Below are 18317 nucleotides of genomic sequence, written 5' to 3'. Positions count from 1 at the left end.
TTAATTCCTAATCTGGACAAAAGTGATACAACCTACAGGAGAGAAGATGTTAAAAAGAACACCTGATAAGTCAACTCTTCTTTCAATATCAACACATTAGAACAGATTATGTGAACTCCCAGTCCCTCCACCCAGCAGGCCCCCAGGCGCACACACTCACTGTCTTGATCTCGGGAGGAAGTTAGTAAGGAGCTACAGTTAAAGACAGGGCTTTCTTCAGGGGACACACAGGACATTCCGGCTTTGTCTGCTCTCCAGTAGCCTGTTTGGTAGGAGGGAAGGAGGACCAGCAGGTTTATAAAAATATGCGTCCACTTGCTTTGATCTTCTACGCTCGAGGACGAGACTCACAAAGCGACTAAGCAACAGTAGCTATGGACTCGGTTAGTGAAGCGCATGCAAATGGATGCCAGGCACATTCGGCTAAAGATGCAGGCTTTATATGAGGGTGCACAGACAAAAGGAGCGAGTGAAGACAAAGAAACAAATGAGAATATGTAGAGATCAGCCTAGAGCTCTACAAGAAATCAAAAGACTGTTATTCGGAGCTAAATATCTTCACTATAACTGTGCAGTAAAGTAAATCAGCTTTAATTCATTAGCCATCTGCACTAAGCCACTGTGAACATATTCCACTATTTTCAACAATTTTAGAAAGAAATTATGTCTGAAAGTTTTGATGATTGTGTTAAATGTGAACAACAGTTTGCAGATTAAAAAAAAAATATATATATAGCTGTATATTTTTATTATACAGCCATATTTTAATACAAGTTCTGCTAACAGACTAGCAGAACTTATCATGTAAGTAAAGAGGAACAGAAATAGATGCTCAGTAAGCAGAGATTTTTGGGCAAAACGTTACACAGGCAGACCATGCTGCAAAAGAAAGCTTGTTAAATTTAAGTGGCCAGGACTTACCTCTCCTCTTCAGCGATTCAGCAATCAGGGCTGAGATGTGGATGTAGCACATGGCAGCCTAAGAAAAAAAAACATCAACAAGTGCAGTTTTCAGGTACAATCGTACAGCAGAAGGTGATACATGCAGTAAAACGTTCCAAAAAATAAATAAAATAGATTAAAAAAACAATGTAACAAATGAGTGAAACAGAAAAATCATGTAAACGGTGCCTAGCTTTTTAGCTAACCCCTCTGCATAAAAGCCTTGTGAGAAGGAGCAGAACAGCTGTTTTATGGTATTAACATAAAATTAAAAAACCCACATAGCATGATAAAAATTCTTTAAAACAAGTTTTTCTACTGCTGCAAAAACAATAAGCCACATTAACCATTACAGTTACATTATTTATGTTATATAGACTATTAATCTAATGTTTTTTGATTTATAAATTTGGACAGTTTCTAAAAATCTCCTTTAGCTAAAATCAAAGAACAGAAATATTATATATGAAAGTTTCAGAGGTCTCAAACCGTAACTTTAAAAACCTTAGCATATACTATTTTTGGTCTCAGACATAACCAAGACTTTATAAATGTAGTCTCAAAATGGTACATTGTTATAGTACATGTCAAACAGGAAAAACTATTGTAGCAATTTCACCATTGGTTAGTTAGTTAAGTGGAACTCAATTGTAACACTAATGTATAACACTTAAAATTTATTAAATTTAGGTTGGTATGTTACTCCACTTCAAAGCTACTGAAGACTGAAGTTAGGTATTGACAGATGCCTTTCCCTAAATGACTTAGATCCATATAGGTAAAAACAATAAAAATTCTAATCGAGACATCCCAAATTGAAAGTGTTTCAAAAGTCATTTAGGTGAGATCAGCCAAAGAAAATTTGAGATGTCTGACCTCAGACAAGTCCCCGTTGCGGACGTGAACCTTGGCCATGCTCTCCAGCCAGGTGCGTCGGAGCTCAGGCGTGCTGGCGTAGGAGTTAGCCAAACTATACTGCAGGTCCACCAACATTTCTGGGTCTTTTTCATGCTCCTTCATTTGGGCCGTAGCCATCAGGACCGTCCTGATCCGTTTGGTCAGATCCTTCACCTCAGCAGGGAATGGTGTGTTCTGAAGGAATTAGAAGAACATTCCTTATTTTAAAATGTTGATGATTCTCAAAACCCATATGGCCATAACACAACTCTTAAACTTGCATTACCTTGAGCGGCACATCTCCGTTGGCAAAATTGTTAATGATGGCCAAGGACTGTTGAAACCTCGAGCCTCCAATTCCAGCATCTGCGATCAGCTGGCTCACTGCTTTGATAACCTACAGTGGAGACAGAGGCTCAGCGTGGCTCTGGAAGATCCCTTGTACTTCCATTACCGTAAATCAAGGGGGTGGGGGTGTCACTGACCTGCAAATGTGAGCGGACGATTGATTTGCCTTTTGTAAACTCAAAGTTTTGCCTCATGAAGAAATAGAGCAAGGCAGCTGCCTCCGTCTGGGTGGAGCTGGATCGATGGTTACAGCATTTTAGGATCTCATGGCACAGACAGCCACACAGATCTGCCTTACCCTGGAAGAATGCGCTGGGAAACTGCAGAACGAAAGGACCGTCAGACCCAACATCACATGAGAGAAGCTAGGGGAAGTCTTCGAATGCATTTTTGTGTAATTAAATGGGGCTTGCTGGACCTTTTGCACAAAGAGCCTGAGGGCAGCAAAGACGTGCCGCAGGGTCGCAGTTGATTGGTTGATCTGAAAGAAGAGCAAGTAGGTGTCCAGCACCTTCTTCATCAAAGTGTTCTGCCCTTCATCCTGCAGCAACTGCTTCTATATGAAGTAAGAGGAATAAAGGAGAAACTGTGTGTTATTGTGGTAGCTACATTTAATAATAGGAATCAATATCATTGAAACTTAAGGAAGTAATTTTAGATATTTTAATTTTGTCGGGAATTAAATTGAATATGACAAAAAATGTTTGAAATAACAGCAACAAATTATGGATTTGTGGGAAAAAAAGAAAGAGAGTGCAACTCTGGAAGATGGAAGAAAAATAAACCCAATTAATAATGAGCAAAAAATAATACAATTTTCAAAATTAAATATACATAATCATCATTTTTGCAGCATGCATTCATTTTATAAGTTAAAAATATCAACAATAATCCCACTTGACTGTTTTGGAGCCGCATTGCCTTGTTTCCATTTTTGACCTCCATCTCATCTCATTCCTGGTGGAGGTCTCACCGAGTATTCATTGCTGGGTTTCAGACACGTGACCCGGTTGACCCGCGAAATTCAGATGGCGGTCCGGAAGTGGATTTCTCCGGTTCAAAACAAAAGCAAAATGGAACACAAGGAGTACGCTAATGCCCTAAATAGGCTGAAACAGACGAGGCACCTCTAGAAAACATGCGTATATTTAGGATATGATCCATATTATCTCGGTTAAAAAAGACTTCTCTTATAATCTTGAGGATTTACCAGATGTCGAGACGATCGACATAACTTAACTATTCTGGTGATGCAGAGTTCATATTATACGAAGAGCCAGAAGAAAGTTTTCTAAAGCCTGGAGAATACAATTATTTAGTTCCAGGTTGGGTCAACCATTTTGGATCAAAAGTAGCATTAAATGGCTGTCGACTTGTTTCTGCCTGGTGAGTAGTGAGTTGTGCTATTTTAAGTAATTAGTCTATGATAACAATGCTTTTGCTAATAACAAGCTAATCCATGTTACAAGAGCTTGGATCTCCTGGTAAATAATTTATTTGGCTTCTCTAAACCCAAATTCAGGCTGTAGTTGTATTTTAATGTTGAGTGGCTGTAGGACAATGGATTCAGGTTCAGTGTAGGTCAACCATTCACAGGGATCTACAGGATCCCCCATGTTTGTGTCTGGCCACATCTGGTTCGTGGCCAGACACAAACCATATGGGGGAATAGTCACAACTCACTGTTACTGTATGGCTGGGTAGGTTATATTTAATTTATTTAGCTTTTTAAATTTTTTTAGCATGAAAGTCCCACTGCACAAACATTTTCTGTCCGTGACTGCTAACAACATTAGCTCTCTGGGGACTGTCAAGCTAGGGCATAAAAATAATATATCTTATCTTACATATGAATGCTTGTCCTTCTGAATAACTGTCCAATGAAACATCTGGAAATATGATTAAACGATGCCATCGTTACCTGTAAGAAAGTGGGCGCTGCAAACTCTTGCATTGTTAGTTTCTGCTCCTCCTGTTTTTAGCTGTAGATTGTTGATCCACATTTCTCTTCTTTTTTCGGTAATTTTTTTAAAAATTAACTCCCTTCATAACACAAAAATAATGAAGTGTGCAAAAACAAAAAAGCCACACGACACATAACCTTTCATGCACAAAAGTGCAGAAAGTGCAAAACAGTTTTTTCTTGCCACCGGGTGGCAGTAAAAGATTAGGTAATATGCTGCTGAATCCATAATTTACACCACAATCCCTCCCGGATTCAACACAAGCCTTTATTTACACTAAATAGTTTAAGCGTTTGCTACCACAATTCAACCTTTTTTTTCTGTTTTGTACAAAACGTCATCTGATTTTACATAAGAAACAAAGAAAACTGATAAATATACAGGCAATATGTTGTAGCTTTGGCTGTGCAGCATGATGCAGACCTTATGATGGTGAACAAAGAGCTCTAGTACATCCAGCACGGTGAGAGCCACTTCTGTGGACAAGTTGGCCTCAATGTCTGTGGGACTCAGCGTGTCACCTTCCTGGATGCTCCCATCTACAAACAGAATCGAGCGCGGGATGTAATTTCAATCCACCAAAAGCAGCATTATAATCCTCTGTCTGTGTTTTACCTGTTTCCATCATCTGCAGCAGCTTTGGGTTCATGAGAGCGTTCTTGCCCCTGATGATGGGCATGGTCTGGGAGCGAGCATGTCGGTGGCCTTCCCCTCCAGAGGCCATCCTGGGGATGACAGCACCAGGCATGTTTTAGAAATTAAACAACTGTAGCTATAGGAATTAACCTACAGCGAAAAAGAAAAGTTTATGCAACATATTAAATACTAACAACACATAGTCAATAGCTGTGAGGAGGGGCATGCTCAAAACACAGCTACAATATGTGGCATGGAAACACAGTGATATAAAAAAAAATGAATATACATAAAGCAAAAAAAAAATATTTTTAAAAATGTATCTACTTGTAAATTTCATCTATAGTTGCATTTTCTATGGTTTCTTTTTATTAAAGCCAACCAGACATCATTAAGACCAAGAGCACTTTGAGTAACCAAAGACTCAGCATCTTCGTCTTAGCTCATCGTCATCATCATAATCATCATCATGGCTGAGGTGGAGGATGATTACCATTGTGGGAAGAGGCTCGAGGGTTGAGAGGACTGGGAGGGGTTGCTAGAGCCCTTCAGGGTGCCATTGGCCTGGGTTGCCTGGGCCAGCTTTACTGCCGCTGCTAGCTTCCTGTTCACAAGCCAACCACATCACAGCTAACGTTAGTTACTGTAGTTAAAGCAATCAATGTTTTTTATGTCCATCATTTATCAGTCAGTGATCCTAACTGAGTGGCAAGCTAACAGGTGTCGTTGCTTGCTTATATAATCAATTAAAGCCCTTTATGTAAACGCGATGCACATCAGAGAGCTTTTGGCTCTTTTGTGGCCTTACATAGGTATAGCAGCTGGCTCACAATGTGTGTGTTTTCTTTTTCCCCAGCAAAGCAAAATGAAACGCAAAAAAGCATTCAAGATCTGCAAAATTGACCTTGGTAGGATGAGAGAGCAGCTGGAGTTGGAAAACAAAATTCAGCTCGTACAGAGTGGAAGGTCAGCCAGATGGAAAATCAATTGTTTTAGTTTGCCATTAGTATAAACCTACAGAACTGAAGTGATGAACAAAAGGTTAGAGTTTGCATTAATGTAATACAAATATCAGCGTCAGAATTAATACATATGTATTTGATCATGCTGAATGCCAGCAATCAGATACCTGACCTCAGCGTAGGTTTGTCTAGGTAAACACTTGCTGCCTTTGTAAAACAACAAAAAAAAGGATATGGAAATGTTGCAGATGGATTCACAGAACAGAGGATTCCATGCACCATCGGTGAGAAAAAAAAATACATAACTATACATCAACACAGGAAAAGCAATCAAGTAAACACAGATAAGTGCTCGATTGATGCAATACATCATACACGTGCACCAACATGGATGGTCACCATGCACAAACCTGGGGGGAGACATGCAATATGATGCAGCTTACGGTACAATGTTTAACAGTGACATTACTTTATTAATGTGTCAGATAGTGTAGATAGCCATTCTTCTTTTAGGGTCGTGATAATGCAGATTGGGAGTTAGCTAAACTGTTTAGGAAAGCATAACTTGGCAAACAATTCTTTTCCAAAATATGAACATTAGGGGGATATTGGAGGTAGTTTTCAGTGTCAATATGGTGTGTAAAACAAAGTCTGGGTACGCATAAGGGTAAGATATGGACAAAACTATTTTAAAGGAAACTGCACTTTCTATGACTTTGCGGGTCACGTCTGAAGTACATTCAAGTTGAGAGAAAGACTGCAGCAGATAACAGTTGGAACTGGTTTCCTGTTCCAACATCTGTCTGCTATAGAATATGTTGAATTTGGAAATGTTGGCGACCATTTGGAAATCTCAGAGCTAAGGATCAACACTCTGGAGTATAAATGGAAACTGCTGTCTTAGTAACGCTGGCCTCAACAGAAGGTATACGTCTTTTAGTCTTTCTTTAAAGGACCAGTAAAACGCTGTTTTAAAGTGATTGTTTCTGCATGAGTCATAATGTTACATCCACTTTGACACTAAAGAATGAATGACTTCTTATATGAGGCTTAACTTAAGAAGAAAAATCCATATGTAGGTCAAAACTTTACAAAAATAGGAGGTTTAGAAACTGGCTACAAAATTCTTGTTGCATCTCTTATAACTGCTGGATTTTGCACTATGTGAGTATTATGAAAGGATTTTAATGTCAAACCTGGACACAGTTCCCCCTCTGGATGACTTAATACAATGTGCCAAGACTTGAAGCCTATATTGTTGTCTGGCTTGCAGGTTGGCTACACACTGCTCATGTACTTCACCCCTCCTGACCTACAACCGGTGCCCACACTGACTCAGCCAGGCACTTAGAAAGGCAGACACTGATACATACACAGGCGTACGGTGGTGAATCCTCCGATGGCCTGGCATTACAGACGAATGTTAAGCAGCTAGCTTAGCCACGACCGAGAGCCTCCCAGCTATTCATATTCAGTTAATGCCTCCGCATACGGAAAGTCAGTGTGTTCATTCAGTCTTTTTGTTTTGTAGGGCTTACACATCTGAGTCCTACTGCTGAAAGGAAAAAGACGGTTAATTTAATTAGCTGCAAGGAACCAAAAGATGGAAGGGTCTTGCAGTGCCAGTGGCTCTGCTCCAACAAGAGCAGACAGTCACATCTCAACCCCCATCCTGAGCTTTCCAACTCCTACAGCGCAAAATCCAGCAGTGATTCTTTCCTCGCAGCACGATCCAGGAGTTTCACCTCCCCCCTTCTTTCCGTCTTATTCCCTCCTTATCCATCTTCTTCTCGTGAAGCTCATCCACGAGCATGCACACGCATGCAAAGCACATATTAGGATTTCTGCCCGACCGTGCCCGATTAATTTATTTGTGTGTGCTCCAACACGTCTGAATGCGGCTGCATTTATGCATGTGTGCAACCATGATTATATGAATTATGTATCAGGTGGTCGAGGGTGTGGAAACTCTCAGCTGCAGCAGGTAATAGGTTTTTTTTTTCTTTTTTCGCCATATCAGTAGCTTTGTGAAGAAAGCATGTGAACAACATCAATTGAGAAGAAAGCAAAGAGAGACATGGACATACCTGGCTATGTGGCGTTTCCCCAGAAACCTGAAGTGCTGAAGACAAAGCCTGAGGGGGAAAAAAAACAACAACACCCATTTGGAAATGTCTTGTGTTTCAAAGGTTAAAGGGGGAAAAGAAAGTATCTCAGATAAAATTGAACTAGCATACATGCTGACACAAACAGGAAGCATAGAAAGTTAATTTAATGCACTCCTCTGTGGATTGGGATCTTGGACTAAAATCACAAACTGTTTTTCTTCTCTTGCTGTGTCATTATTTTCATCTGTTCCCTTCTGGCCATGTTCCCTTTTCTTCTCATTTGCCTTTCCCCACCCTTGGCTGTCTCAGATTTCTTTCGAATTGCCCGCAGGCTACTTCTATAATCAGCCGAATTCGACCTGTGGTACCGCTCTTTCAACAAAGAAAAAACAAAAAGAAATTAAAAGCTCTTACTCCAGGATGTTAAAGAAGTCAGAGATCTCCTGGTGTATGGCCCGGTGCCAGTAGGACACCAGCACATCTGGAAACAGTGAAAAAAAAATGGATCCAGTCAAACATTTCTGATTAGCTGAGTACTGTTTGTAAAACCAATGTTATAACTCAGTTATTCATGCAGCTCAGGAAACAATGCTCACAAAGCTTTTTGGGAAAAGGAGAAAATATCCTTACACCAAATAAATATTACATGTCATATTGTTTCTCCAATGTTACATTCCGAAACAAAAGAAAAACAGCCAAATGTTGTGGAAGTATGCAACTTCAACAGATTTGAGATGATACATCCGTCATTGTGACACGCATGACTCCATGTCCAGTAGCAAAAATTTTCAGAGATCTGGCTAATTTGGAGATCAACATCTTGATTTTTTTTTTCTACGTTCATTCAACCAGCATTATTCTGCTGAAAAAAGGCCACAGTTGTCAGAGAACGACAATCATAAAAGGAAGTCCCAGGTCTGCAACAGAAATTACATAGGTGGTATATGTGTATGTAAGAGTAACTTTCACTTTGATGACACTTTGACTGAGGAGCATTTTGTTGCCAGAGACTCCACAGGTACACAAAGTACAGCACAGGTAGTCAGGTCTTCCATGTACTGTGACAGAAAACATAATTTATCAGACCAGGACACCTTTTTCCATTGATCTCTAATCCAGTTCTGGTAATCACATATCCAGACCCTGACTGGTCTCTGGCAATGCGTGTCCATAGATAGCTGAATGCAATGTAGTGTGTGTTCTGCATGCTTCAAAGAATTTTGGTTGGCCAAAACTCTGTTTCCAGTTCAACACTCTTCCTTCCCTGGACCACCTTTGGTAGTGATGCTCTCTCAGGTCTTTAAGCAATCACAACTGGTTTCTTGTTAAATTTGCTCAAATCCTTATGCTTGCCTTTTTTTCCTTCTTGAAATCCATCAATCAGGGTAAACAATGTTTATTTACCCAATATATTCTACCCACAAACAGATGTCAGGATGTAGAGATAATAGGCATATCTACTTCACCTGTCAGTGGTTATAATGTGATGCTTGATCTGTGTTTATCCCATGACTTGGGATATACAACAAACCAATGCCAAAAAAAGCAAAAATGGATGGATAAAAATTTGGAAAAAAGAAAGGGGTCAAAGTAGGTCTAGTTGAAATGCAAATTTTAAATCTCAAGACTTCCACCACAATTCATCATAGTCATGAACTGAGCTGTCCTGCCCTAGTTATATTATAATAATAATAAAAACACATTTCTTACCTTCAGATATCGTCTTCATGATGTGTAGAAAGCACATGAGGAGACTTCTGGTTTCTGCCTGGTCCAGCTTGTCACAGCGAGAACCATAACCAATTAAAGACTGTGGACGAGCAAACTAAGACAAAGACAATAAAAGAAAAAAAAAAGAAAGTTAGTCAAAAATAATCTGTCAGCTATGTGATGATGGACCTTTTCATCTCCTCTTCAATTGCTTTTAGGTAACAATGTAGGCATTCAGAAAAGACAGAAATTGTATTTTTAATAATATGCAAGAAATCAATTGCCCAGAGATCTGAATCAGACTATTTTCTGTCTGGTTCTTATTATAGTCCAGGAGGTCAAATACTTAAAAATCAAAATAAAGAAGTACTGTTCACTAAATGCTTCCAATCCTAGAACACATACCATGATGAGTCTACACCGTGTTCCAAATTATTATGCAAGTGATGTTTTCTCAGATTTTCCTAAATGGTCGATGCAAATGATGGCCAGTATAATTTTCAAGTCATGAACTATTACAGTATAAATCAAATTTTACTGAACAAAGCTCCCCAGTATTTTTTTCAAAAATAAAAAACTCAAAATGCACTTTTCCAATTTATTATGCACAGCAGATTTTCTAAACATTTTATGGATTATAAAGAACTGCAAACGGTCATTCTATGAATGTGCAGCATTAAGTGGTCACATGTACTAAAATCAAAAGCTACTTCAATCAAAAACATCTTAAAAGACAGAGTTACATGTTAACATAGGACCTTCTTTGATATCACAGCACAATTCTTGCATCCATTGAATTTGTGAGTTCGTGGAAAGTTTCTGCTTGAATTTCTTTGCAGGATGTCAGAATACCTTCCCAGAGCTGCTGTTTTGATATGAACTGCATTCAAATCTTCTGCTTGAGGAAACTCCAAAGGTTCTCAATAGGGTTGAGGTCAGAGGTCAGAGGAGGATGGTGACCACCATGAGTTTCTCCCCTTTTATGCCCATAGCAGCCAATGACACAGTGGTATTCCTTGCAGCATTCATTGTCATGCATAAAGATGATTTTGCTGCTGAAGGTACGGCTCTTCTTTTTGAACCATGAAAGAAAGTGATCAGTCAGAAAGTCCATATACTTTGCTGAGGTCATTTTTACACCTTCAGGGACTCTGAAGGGGCCGACCAATGATTCTCTCCCCATGATTTCGGCCCAAAAAATGACTCCACCACCTCCTTGCTGACGTCACAGCTGTGTTGGGACGTGGTGGCCATCCACCACCAATCCACTACTGCGTCCATCTGGACCATCCAGGGTTGCACAGCAGTCATCAGTGAACAAGTCTGTTTGAAAATTAATCTATGTATGTCTGGGCCCACTGCGACCGTTTCTGCTTGTGAGCTCTGGTTAGGGGCCCAATATTGGGTTCATGCACCACAAGCCTCTGGAGGATCCTCCACCTTGAGGTTCCAGAGGCACCAGCAGCTTCAAATAACCGTTTGCTGCTTTGTAAGGGCATTTTAACAGCTGCTCTCTTAATCCGATGAATTTGTCTAACAGGAACCTTCCTCATTTTGCCTTTATCTGTACAAACCCATCTTTGATCTGAATCAGCCACAAATCTCTTCTCAGAACAATGATAACGCTTCAGTTTTCGTTAAATATCTAATGTTTTCATACCTTCTCATATGGCTCTACATTATCTGATGATTTTCGTCAGCAGAGATCCTTTCTCTTTCCCATATTGCTTGAAACCTGTGGCCTGCTTAATAATGTAGAACATCCTTCTGAAGTAGATTTCCTTTAATTGAGCTCATGAGACAAACTAATCAACCCAGCTCTCTGAAATTAATTATAGTGATTCAAAGAGCCCTGACACACAATACCATCTATAAATTTAATAACACAATGAAAAATGTAATCTTTATGACACTTAAATCCAATTTGCATAATAATTTGGAACACGGTGTATAAAAAACAACTTAACATATCCATTATTTTGCTCTTGTTTTAGTTACATAAAAATTAGACAAAAGTTAAGAAAACTACCTTTATCAGATAATCTACAGCATACAGTTCAAAGTACAAGGCAGTAGTGGACCACACAAATACATCTTTTTTAAATTATTAAAAATGCAAAAACAACTTTCCTGTGACGTTTTCCATTTTTACTTGTTCAACAAAAACTAAATACAATAATAGTTTAACAAAACAAAGTGTTCAGACTTCTGTAGAAAAACATTGTAGGTGCACTGTACAGCAACATGAACAAATATCAGTATTTCTTTTCATAACAGGCTCAAAACTCCTAATTTTTTTCTATATTTCTCTATAAGTAAATAAATATTTTTAACATTTATTCTGGAAGATTGAGGACAGAAAAATGCAAATACAAACATTACTTAAATTATTTTTGCACCATCTGAGGAAAAAAAAAATCAGCTTTTCATAACAAAAAGGAAATTATGAAAGTTCTCTCAAATGTTTCCTGCCTCACCTTCTCACATCCATCCATCTTTTCACTGTTTCTGTCACTGTTGCTAGGGTTGGAGTCCACGCTGATCAGAGAACCTCGGGAGTCAGCCTGGTTACCCGTAGCAACCGCCAAAGATGAAAAAGCTGGTGCAGGGTAGGAGGAGCAGTTAGAGGATGGGAGGGAATCGGTATCATTGTCTCGATTCATATATTTTTTACAGAAGATAGGCTCGCAATGCAGACAGGCGCATGCTGCACTGGCATACCTGTAATTGAATTGAGCACTTCTTTGGAAAAGGAGGCATCCACAGAGTTTCCGTGGCGAGTCACCCCTCCTGCCACTCCTCCACTGACGCTTACATCATCTCGAGAGCCCTGCAAGGCGGGAAGGCAGAGAAGCAAAGAGAAAAATATCAAATGCATGTCATCCACAGTGATTCTAAACCTAAAATTAATTATCAACATGAATAATTTTAAATAAGTCTGTTTTGTTCAGTCCAGACCTCGAAGAACTAGAACCTGTTTTTGAAAAGAATGTTGTGTATGACATATAAACCAGAAAGAAAAAGCTAAACAATTATGCTAAACTAAAGGCTTTCCTAACCTTGGGCTGATATCAGTAAAAATCCACATATGTAGAAGATATACAGTATGTCAGGGTTATTGATATTTGACAATAACCTTCAAAGAAGTGGAAGCTGATCGTTCATCATTCATTTGATAGACCTTTTGAAGCAAATGCAGAGAAAATCCCACTTGTACAACGGCAAAGAAAAAAAAATCATCTAGGGAATAAATGCTGCATAGCTGTCCTAGAGAGGAGCTTCTGCTGTCCTTTCTTTTATAAACTAAACTTTTATAAAATAAAAAAAGTGCAAGCTACGTGTGCAGGAACTCAGAAACATCGTCAATCTCTCTGACTTACTTGGTCGCTTGAAGTGAAGTAGATGGGGAAGAGGTCCCTGAGGAAGAAGCGAGGCATGTTGTCTAAAATCAGTCCATACAGAGGCAGGTAGAGGGATGCGATTCTCGCCTGCTTCTCCTGGAAGAAAAAAAATCACCCGGCGATAAAGAATCAACACATGAAGATTATTAGAGGAAATCTCCACTTGACAATCAATTTTAGGTTTAGAAGCCCGTTTTCTCATATTAACCTGACTTGAATGACTAACAAATGTTTAAAATTTTTGGCTTTTTAAAAGAAATAGAAAAAAAAAACCCTGAAAATTACTTTCAAATGACAACCTTCCCATTTCCCACATCCTACCCCTTGTGGCACATTGGGTTTTGACTCAGACCTCAGGAGACTCGGTCAGGGTCCAGACTGTTTGTTGTGGTTGGCACTGCTTGTCCGAGGGCAGATTATAGACTTAATCTGATCTAGATACTTCCCAGCATTCATTAAGAAATCCTGACCGTTGGTTGCAGCTGCCATGAAGAATCACGTCAGTGTGTGTGTGTGTGTGTGTTCTTCTATGGATGAGTCACAATTGAACGATTTCTGCTGTGTGCTCATGAGTCATTTTTATGCCTTTTGAGTTTTCATCCAAGCAAACGCATCTACCTTGGTGGCATAGCGTGAATCCAAAGAGTGTTTGGCCATCAAAGTCTTTAGCGTGGCCAAGGCTAGATGCCTCAGGTCCTGCTCGTCCTGGAGAGCCAAACCCAGTTCTCGGAGCAGTAGCCCGGTGAGGAAGTGCTTCCTGCAGAACTCTCCAGTCAGGTTGTACTCAGGCACTGCAACTAAATCAAGATAGAAATTAGAAATTAGCTGAGTTGCAAAAAGCTTGTGACGATGTTTGATTAGGCTCAGTTAGTTTGAGAACTTCTTTACAGTATGAAGTCTGCTGCTCACATTATTTAGAGGAAAGCAGAGTTGCCCAAAACTGTATCTAAGTAAGAGCAGCATCACTTCCAAACATTATTAACAAGCAATTCACCAAAGAAATACTTTTGGAAAAGAAACTGAGAAAAGCACTGAGTGACAGTGTTAGATCTGATTTATTTTTTAGAGATTATCAGACAGACAGAAAATTAATGTAAATAAGATCATGTGCAAGTTCTGCTATTTAACATTAGAATAAAAAAAGAATAAAGCAACAGACAACTTTCCACATAAAGAATGTGCATGACATAAACCATTTGAAATAAGCACCTCCAGTACATAACGTGTGTATGTCTGAACAGTGCAACTATTTCTAGTGAAAATATATATTGTGTGCTTTATATCTGCTGAACAAAAAATGATGGGAAGACAAACAGGACAGACAACAGTATAAAAAGGACTGAATGGAAATATTTACCATGAGTGCTTTGCGGCTCTGGGGATACATGATCTGACAGGGTCAAAAAAAATGACAGGAAAATGGCACAAAGAGAAGGACAGATGGACTTAATGTTAATATGCATAAATAAATGAAAATGAGAACTACTCGGTGAATGGCTTTAACCACATAAACAAGAAGCGGCTGTGAGCTGCAGGGAATCTTACCAGTGATGCGGGCAGAAGGGAGAGGCAGACTGAGAGGAATATAGTGCTCATGGTTGCACACCTCCCTCAGGAACTCAAATTTTAGCTCACAGAGAACCTGTCAATCGCACAGAAAAATGAGAAAATGTCTTTACTTACAGTAGATACGAGTTATCTCCATGCTTATATTTGTGTTTATAAGAGTTTTTGTTACCTTGCTGTCTGTAGCAGTGATCATATTTATGTAGTTGCTTATCAGCTTAAATGTGAAGCCTCTGTCCATCAGTGTAAAACAGCGCTGCAAACACAAAGACAGTCACATCAAAAACTCAATTAGGTCGAAGATAATATGCATCACATTAAGGGAATTTGATATGTAAGGAACAGAGATGCACCAAGGAATCGGCTGGTGACCGGAATCAGACCCTTTTCAGCTTCATTGGCAGTGATTAGTGGCAAGCCAGTCACAAGCTCAAAAATGTGATTTTTCTCTAACAGTAAGGCTACCATTCTAAGCACAACGAGGTCATGCTGAGATCAAGACTCTTAGTGGGGACGCTGTTACTTAGAAAAGATGATCAGCCATGTTTGCTTAAACCATGAAACACACTGGATTCAGAAATGTTGGCAGCCTATGGAAAACCTTAAAGTTAAAATAAGGAGCTAAGTTTTCTAGAAGATTCAGATGGAGACATTAAAATAATAGTAAGACACAGTAATTAGTGTGTGCTATGTAGTTCCTCCTTCCTTAAAGAAATAATTATTGACCATTACAACAAAATGGGTAGAGAAAAAATATTTGCAGCTTTGTTCATATAGCTCTTTATATTAAAGTGAAATAGGAATCTGCTTAATCGGTATCCGCAAGGTAAAACTTTATAGTGCACTACTAGTGAGGATGATTATATTATACACCGACTGCAGTGACGTGCGGTGAGGTTCATAGCTAGTGAGGCACTGACTTAATCATAATCAGATATACAAATATTGACCCCCAGCATGTTATTGTTTACATAAGGAAATTTCACGCATGCGGACAAAGCTGGAGGGCAAAAACACTATCAACATGTCGTGCACAGCCGCGCTGCCGCCGTAGAATAATTTCGTTAACTCAATCAAACTTGGACATGTAGATATTATTAATTTCTTGCTGTGCTCCACAGCAAAGGGAAACCCCGATAAAGTACAACTCAAAACCTCTTCTTTCTCGCTCTCTGTATCAGCACAACTACGAGCAGACTCGAAACAAAAACAAAAAAAACACTCAAATATTTCTCACACAAAAAGCAGAACATTCAGTCTGTTGCAGTAGTATGGTTTTAGGCTTAATATTTATTTTTGAGATTATTAATAAGTGATTGCTGTGGTACGAGGAGAAAACTATAAATATATCGCTGCATTTGACTTTTCTGTGTAGATAGCTCGCTGTTACTGTCTCTTAACTGCCTGCCTCACCTCATCTGTTTCTGATCGCTTCTCAGCACATGAAACACGTTACACACACAGTTGGTGACAAAAAACACTGTACGTTATATACATAAGCTAAATTATGGAAAATAGGTTTATATATTAAGTGTTTTTTAACCATTTTATTAGCGACGTACAGACGGGAGGAACATGCTCTCATCGAAAGGCAGCCAGTGTAGCTAGCCAGAGGTTGATCAATCCCGGGCGAGGCTCGCTGTTGCCTCACCCGCTTCGCTTCCCAGCATTTGAATGGGAAATTAATTAATTAAAAGCAATTTTGAAGAAAAAAATAATCAAAATCGGCTAAGCTTAATGAAAAATAAATACTTCATAGTACAAACCACAGGGTGAAAATAGCAATATAAATGATTTTATCATTATATATTATTTTTCCATGCTGCCTCCCCTGACCGCAAGTCACTGACTGACTGCTCCAAAACCATAAAGCTGTAAAGTATTCAGAGCAGTGCTGTATGCAGCAATTTTCTCCACAGTTTGGGCTCACCTTGACAAAAGATGCCACAGCTGAGTTGGCACTGCGGGTTTCCTCCAACAGATCTTTATACTTCCAAAAAATGTGTTCGGACACCGTCTCCACCAGCGTCTCCACGCGGCTCAGGTAGGACGAGGGGAAACGCTGAGGCCTCGGAAGCTGTGGATACAGCAAATGATCAGATGAACCTGAATATGTAGTTATATCTCTGTTGATTAACTAATTAGCAATTTTTTTTATTTCAGTGACAATTTACCTTTAGTTTTTCAGAGTCGACCAAATGATGAGCCATGGACTTGACAATGAGGTCAAAGAAGAACCAGGAGAACTGAAACCATGGAAATGCCAAATATTTAATGTAAGGCTACAACTATTTGGAATATTTACAAAATATTTGTGTAAACAACAACCAAGAAACTTTTTTTTTTTTTAATTAATACAAATATATCTGGCCCAGTGAGTGGAGACAAACCTTGAGGACATTCCTGACTGCTGCCTGCTCATTGCTCTTCAGGTCAAAGGTCATCCCTTTGGCCAGCTCTTCATGAACCGTCCGAAAGCCATGATCTTCTGATTTAAACACATACTGAAAAAATATCAAGATTAAAAACTCAGGTTACAGGTATACTTCCAGAAGGGCAGCAGAGTCTTGCAAAAAAAAAACTCATGCTGTAGTAATTGAATTTTAGACAATTTAATAAAGAGTATGTTGTTGTTCACAAACATTTGGAATAGGCTGAGATATTAACTAGAAAGCTATGTCATAATGAAACAGTTTAAATACAACATGATCATATTTGACAAAGAATAAATCAAAATTTAAATATTTAAAAAGGCAATTAAATATTGTTTTTATCCATTTTACATAGGAAGGGAATCTAGAAAAAAAGGAAAACCGGTATAATCATTATAACCTCTCACAGACTCACTCAGCAGTTTAAATTGGACACCACTTCATCATGCCAGTCTGTTACTATGGCAACCTCAGTTTCATTAGCTCTATTGGTCATCTCCTCGTCCCTCCCAGCACTCCCTCTCTGCTGTTGCCTCTTCAGACTCTGCAGCTTTCCTGCTCTGTGGCCAACATGAAGTGGGTCTTGAGAGTTTTTTCCATCTCTTTTGTCTAATTTTGTCTCTTATTTTTCACTAAATAAAAAAATAAATTGTGTCGTGTTTCTCGCTGAGAGGGCTGAGTGTGCAGATCTATGGATCTTTCTCTTCTTTATTTCACAAAGAGCTTTTAAAAGCATTGTGTAATCTTCCTCAAAATGACTAACAACACGGGTACAAAAACAAACTTTCCTAATTTCCCAGAAAGTCACATAACACACACATTCATCTCTTACACTTTACCTTAATGTAAGACTGCAGGTAATGATCCAGGTTTTCTTCGTGACACTTGCTAACAATATGAACCAGCACTCTGCAGACACAAAGAAACAACAAAGATGTTATTTTCTTTTAACTAAGGCATATAATAACTTTCCTGTCTATAAAATACACAAGAACGAGGGATAATTTGTTTTAATTGTTATTGGTACTGCAAGCTTTTCAGCTATTAACTAAATCAACACCAATGCCTTCAACATGCACAATGGTCCTGCAGCGCCACTGTTTACCTGGTGGTGGCAGTAGTGACCTCATCATTGTCATTCTGAGTCAGAACCTTGAACAGCTGGTTGAAAAGAACAGGCAAAAACCGAACAATCACTGTGATTCTCTCCATGCTGAGGAGGCCCTGGAGATGTATAAGGAGTAAAAAATAAAATAAATAAGCGAGGTAATAAAAATAAGTTAAAAAGAGGCTTAAAAACAATTCTGATTTGCAGTCGTATTCATTAAAAGTAGGAGTTATAGGCCAATGT

The 18317-nt window shown here is 39.0% G+C and overlaps 1 protein-coding gene across 6 annotated transcripts in view; it reads right to left on the bottom strand.

The window, feature by feature from the left end:
• dock10 (dedicator of cytokinesis 10) overlaps positions 1-18317 on the bottom strand; it is a 71117-nt gene that overhangs the window by 6057 nt on the left and 46743 nt on the right. For 3 of the 6 annotated variants that reach the window (XM_023351245.1, XM_023351243.1, XM_023351246.1), the window contains exons 24-47: positions 18072-18190; positions 17806-17875; positions 16925-17038; positions 16709-16780; positions 16465-16611; positions 14707-14790; positions 14514-14610; positions 14326-14358; positions 13587-13765; positions 12948-13064; positions 12289-12397; positions 12045-12166; positions 9568-9682; positions 8272-8338; positions 7837-7884; positions 5281-5391; positions 4767-4876; positions 4575-4690; positions 2606-2743; positions 2325-2507; positions 2126-2236; positions 1819-2034; positions 922-979; positions 161-262 (exon numbers count right to left, since the gene is read on the bottom strand). In XM_023351245.1, coding sequence (XP_023207013.1) covers positions 161-262; positions 922-979; positions 1819-2034; positions 2126-2236; positions 2325-2507; positions 2606-2743; positions 4575-4690; positions 4767-4876; positions 5281-5391; positions 7837-7884; positions 8272-8338; positions 9568-9682; positions 12045-12166; positions 12289-12397; positions 12948-13064; positions 13587-13765; positions 14326-14358; positions 14514-14610; positions 14707-14790; positions 16465-16611; positions 16709-16780; positions 16925-17038; positions 17806-17875; positions 18072-18190 — 2638 coding nt within the window. The remainder of the gene's footprint in view (positions 1-160; positions 263-921; positions 980-1818; positions 2035-2125; positions 2237-2324; positions 2508-2605; positions 2744-4574; positions 4691-4766; positions 4877-5280; positions 5392-7836; positions 7885-8271; positions 8339-9567; positions 9683-12044; positions 12167-12288; positions 12398-12947; positions 13065-13586; positions 13766-14325; positions 14359-14513; positions 14611-14706; positions 14791-16464; positions 16612-16708; positions 16781-16924; positions 17039-17805; positions 17876-18071; positions 18191-18317) is intronic. The other 3 variants (XM_023351244.1, XM_023351247.1, XM_014470671.2) reach the window with 3 other exon arrangements.

The sequence above is a fragment of the Xiphophorus maculatus genome, chromosome 18 (assembly GCF_002775205.1).
Source record: "Xiphophorus maculatus strain JP 163 A chromosome 18, X_maculatus-5.0-male, whole genome shotgun sequence".
Classification (NCBI taxonomy): domain Eukaryota; kingdom Metazoa; phylum Chordata; class Actinopteri; order Cyprinodontiformes; family Poeciliidae; genus Xiphophorus; species Xiphophorus maculatus.
Note: the sequence above shows the minus strand (reverse complement) of the source record. Positions and strands in the feature narration are given on the sequence as shown.